Source organism: Andrena cerasifolii, unplaced genomic scaffold, assembly GCF_050908995.1.
Source record: "Andrena cerasifolii isolate SP2316 unplaced genomic scaffold, iyAndCera1_principal scaffold1618, whole genome shotgun sequence".
Classification (NCBI taxonomy): domain Eukaryota; kingdom Metazoa; phylum Arthropoda; class Insecta; order Hymenoptera; family Andrenidae; genus Andrena; species Andrena cerasifolii.
In genome coordinates, this window is record NW_027486510.1 from 13860 (window position 1) to 16818 (window position 2959).

The 2959-nt window shown below is 45.1% G+C and overlaps 1 protein-coding gene across 1 annotated transcript; it reads right to left on the reverse strand.

Moving 5' to 3' along the window:
- Positions 1-623: 623 nt before the first annotated feature.
- LOC143378236 (uncharacterized) lies at positions 624-2627 on the reverse strand. The gene has a single exon (XM_076829992.1). It carries the CDS (start codon positions 2238-2240, stop codon positions 1044-1046), a length of 1197 nt encoding a protein of 398 aa, XP_076686107.1. The 5' UTR covers positions 2241-2627; the 3' UTR covers positions 624-1043.
- Positions 2628-2959: the final 332 nt, after the last annotated feature.

Below are 2959 nucleotides of genomic sequence, written 5' to 3' on the forward strand. Positions count from 1 at the left end.
TTCCCTGGTTTCTCCGTCCCACCACCCCTCCTTCCGCCTTTCCTCCTTGCCCCCCTTCTCCTCCCCTTTCCTCATCACCTCCTTAATCCTTTCTGTTATCTTACTCACCGCCTCCTGTATCCCTTCCCCTTCTATGCCCACTCCTTCCATCCCCCTCCTAAACTCCTCTTTCATCCTTGCCGACCACCGCCCTCCTCCTACCTTTCTTTCCCTCACTTTTCCTCTTCTCTCCCCCACTCCTCCCTCCCTCATCGTCACCACCACCGGGTAGTGATCTGACTCCACTCTGTCCCCTATCTCCATCCTTTCCACCCCCATTCTTGTCCTCTCGTCCCCCAACACATAATCGATCACCGTCGCCCCTCTTCCCCCCGTGTACGTGTATTCCCCCTCTTCGTCCCCCTCTATGTTCCCGTTCAAGATTTCCCACCCCGTCTCATCTATTAGTTTTACTAAACTTCTTCCGTCCCTATTTACCTTCCTATCTTTCGACTTTCTTCCCCCTCCCTCCTCCTCCTCCTCTCCTCCCTCTATCCTGCCGCCTAGCGTTCCTGTCCTCGCATTGAAGTCCCCCCCTATTATTGTCCTCTCTCCCTCCTTCTGCCCCTCCATCCATCCTCTAATCCTTTCCAGCTTCCTCTCTATGCCCTCGTTCACGTATACTGCCACCACCGTCCATTCTTCCTCCCCCGCCTTTATTCTTTCCACCAAAATTCCTTCTTCTTCTCCCTGATCTCGTTCCTGTCCTACTTCCATCTCTTCCCTCACCCCTATCACTATGCCTCCCATCGCTCTCCCCCTCTTATTCCTTCTCTTTGCCCACTGCGTCTTCCACCTGTATCCCGTCGGCAGCCTGTGCTTAATCCTGTCCCATCCCTTCTCTTCTATCCATGTCTCCAAAAGCACTATTACTTCCCATTCCCCTATCCCCTTCCAAAATTCCACCTCCTTGTTTGCCACCCCCGCTACGTTCCAGAACGCTATCTTCCAACTTTTCGTTTCTTCCGTTTGTTCTGTCGCTCCCCTTTTCTCTCCCTCCACCCTTAGTTTTTTGACCCTTCCGCTCCCTGTCTCCCTTCTTTCTTTCCCACCTCTTCCCTGCCCCTTTCTCCTTCTCGCACCTCTTTTGCTCCCCATTCTGCCCTTCCCCTCTCCTTCCCTCTCCAGTCTCTTAGTACCTCTCCCTGCTCATCCCAGAACCACGTTTTCCCCTCTATCTCTATCTTCCCGTACTTTACCCTCACTCTATTCCCTTTTCTTTCCTCCTCTTCTCCTACCACCCTTATCTGCCATTGCATCTTTCTTTCTTTCCAGGTCAGATCGTCCCCTATCCTTTCCTTTCTCCCTTTTAGCTTCCCTTTGTTCCTCATTATTTCCCTCTTCACTTCCATGCTCTCCATTTTTACCTCCAGCATCACTTCCTCCCTCCCTTGCCTTCTTCCTCCAAGCTCCCTCACTCCCTCTATTCTCCCCTGTATCCCTACTACATCCAGCACTTCCTTTGCCCTCCTCATCGCCGTTCCCTCCCTACCTACCCCTTTAATTATAATGTTCTTCCTTCTCTCTTCTCTCTCTTTCATTTCTAGTTTTCTTTCCATCCCCTGCACCCTTGTTTCCCATTCTTCCCGTCCTGCGTCCTTCCCCACCCCTTCCTCTCTCCTTGCTTCTCCGACTCCCTCCTTCTTTTTCCTCCTCATTTCTAAATTCTTTAGCCTCTCCTCCATTTCCTTGATCTTCTCCTCCTCTCTCTCCACCTCCTCTAATCTTTTTTCCACCCTTTCCATTCTATTTCCCAACTCTTTCTTTTCTCTTCTCCACTTCTCCTCCCATTCTTCCATTTTCTCTCTTAAAGACGCCATATCTTCCCTCGCCTCTCTCCCTTGTTCCTTTACTTCCTTCAGATCCTTCCTCATCTCCGCCCTCATTTCCTTTAATAGCCTCTCTATTCCTCCCCCCTCTCTTTCTCCCTCCGGTGATCTTCCTACCTTTCTACTCTTTTGGAACGCTTCTATTCCACTCTCTTCTCCATGACCCTGTTCCTCTTTCTCTCTCTTTCTCTTCCACAACTCCGCAATTTCACCTATGCTTCCTCCACTCATGCTCCTTTCCCTTGCCAGTCTCTCTGCATTCGTTTTCCTACCTCTCCTTTTCGCCTCTTCTTCCTTTTCATCTACCTTCCTCTCTGTTTCTACCCTTTCTTTTCCTCTTTCCTCTCCCTTTTCTCCCTCTTTCCCTTCCATCCTATCTTCCTTACCTTCCGCCTATTTCCCCTTCTCTCACTCCCTACTTTATCTACTGTCTCCGCTATATCCTTATTTCCTTTCTTCACCGCCCGATGTCTCTCTCTTCCTCTCTTTCTCCACTCTCCCGCCTTTTCCACTCCCGCTCAATCCTTCCCTCCTTACCCTAACCTCAAAACTCGCGTGCTTCCACCCTGTTTTTCCTCCTCTCCCTCACTCCCCTTTTCCTCGCCCTATCTCTCCCTTCACTCCCAGCTCCCCCTTCTCCCTCTGTACCCACTTTTCACACCCTACCTGTCCTACTAACACCTTATTCACTCCTATCTCTCACACTGCTCACTCACACGTCACGCTTCTTACAAACCGGAAATGGAAGTCTATTTTTTAATTTTATTAATTTTTTTAATTTTTTTTTATTTTTTAAAATTTTTATTTGTTTAGTTTTTTTTGTTTCAAATTTTTTATATATTTTTTTATTTAATTTTTTTTTGTATTTTAAATTTTTTATTTTAATTTTTTTTAATTTCTTAAAAAAAATTTTTTTTAATTTTTTATTAATTTTTTAAAAATTTTTTTTACTATTTTAAAAAATTTTTTGAAATTTAAAAATTTTTTTTTAATTTTTAATTTTTTTTTAATTTTCTTATAATTTTTTTATTTTTTTAAATTTTTTTAAAATTTTTAAAAATTTTTCAAATTTTTTTAAAATTTTTTTTTAA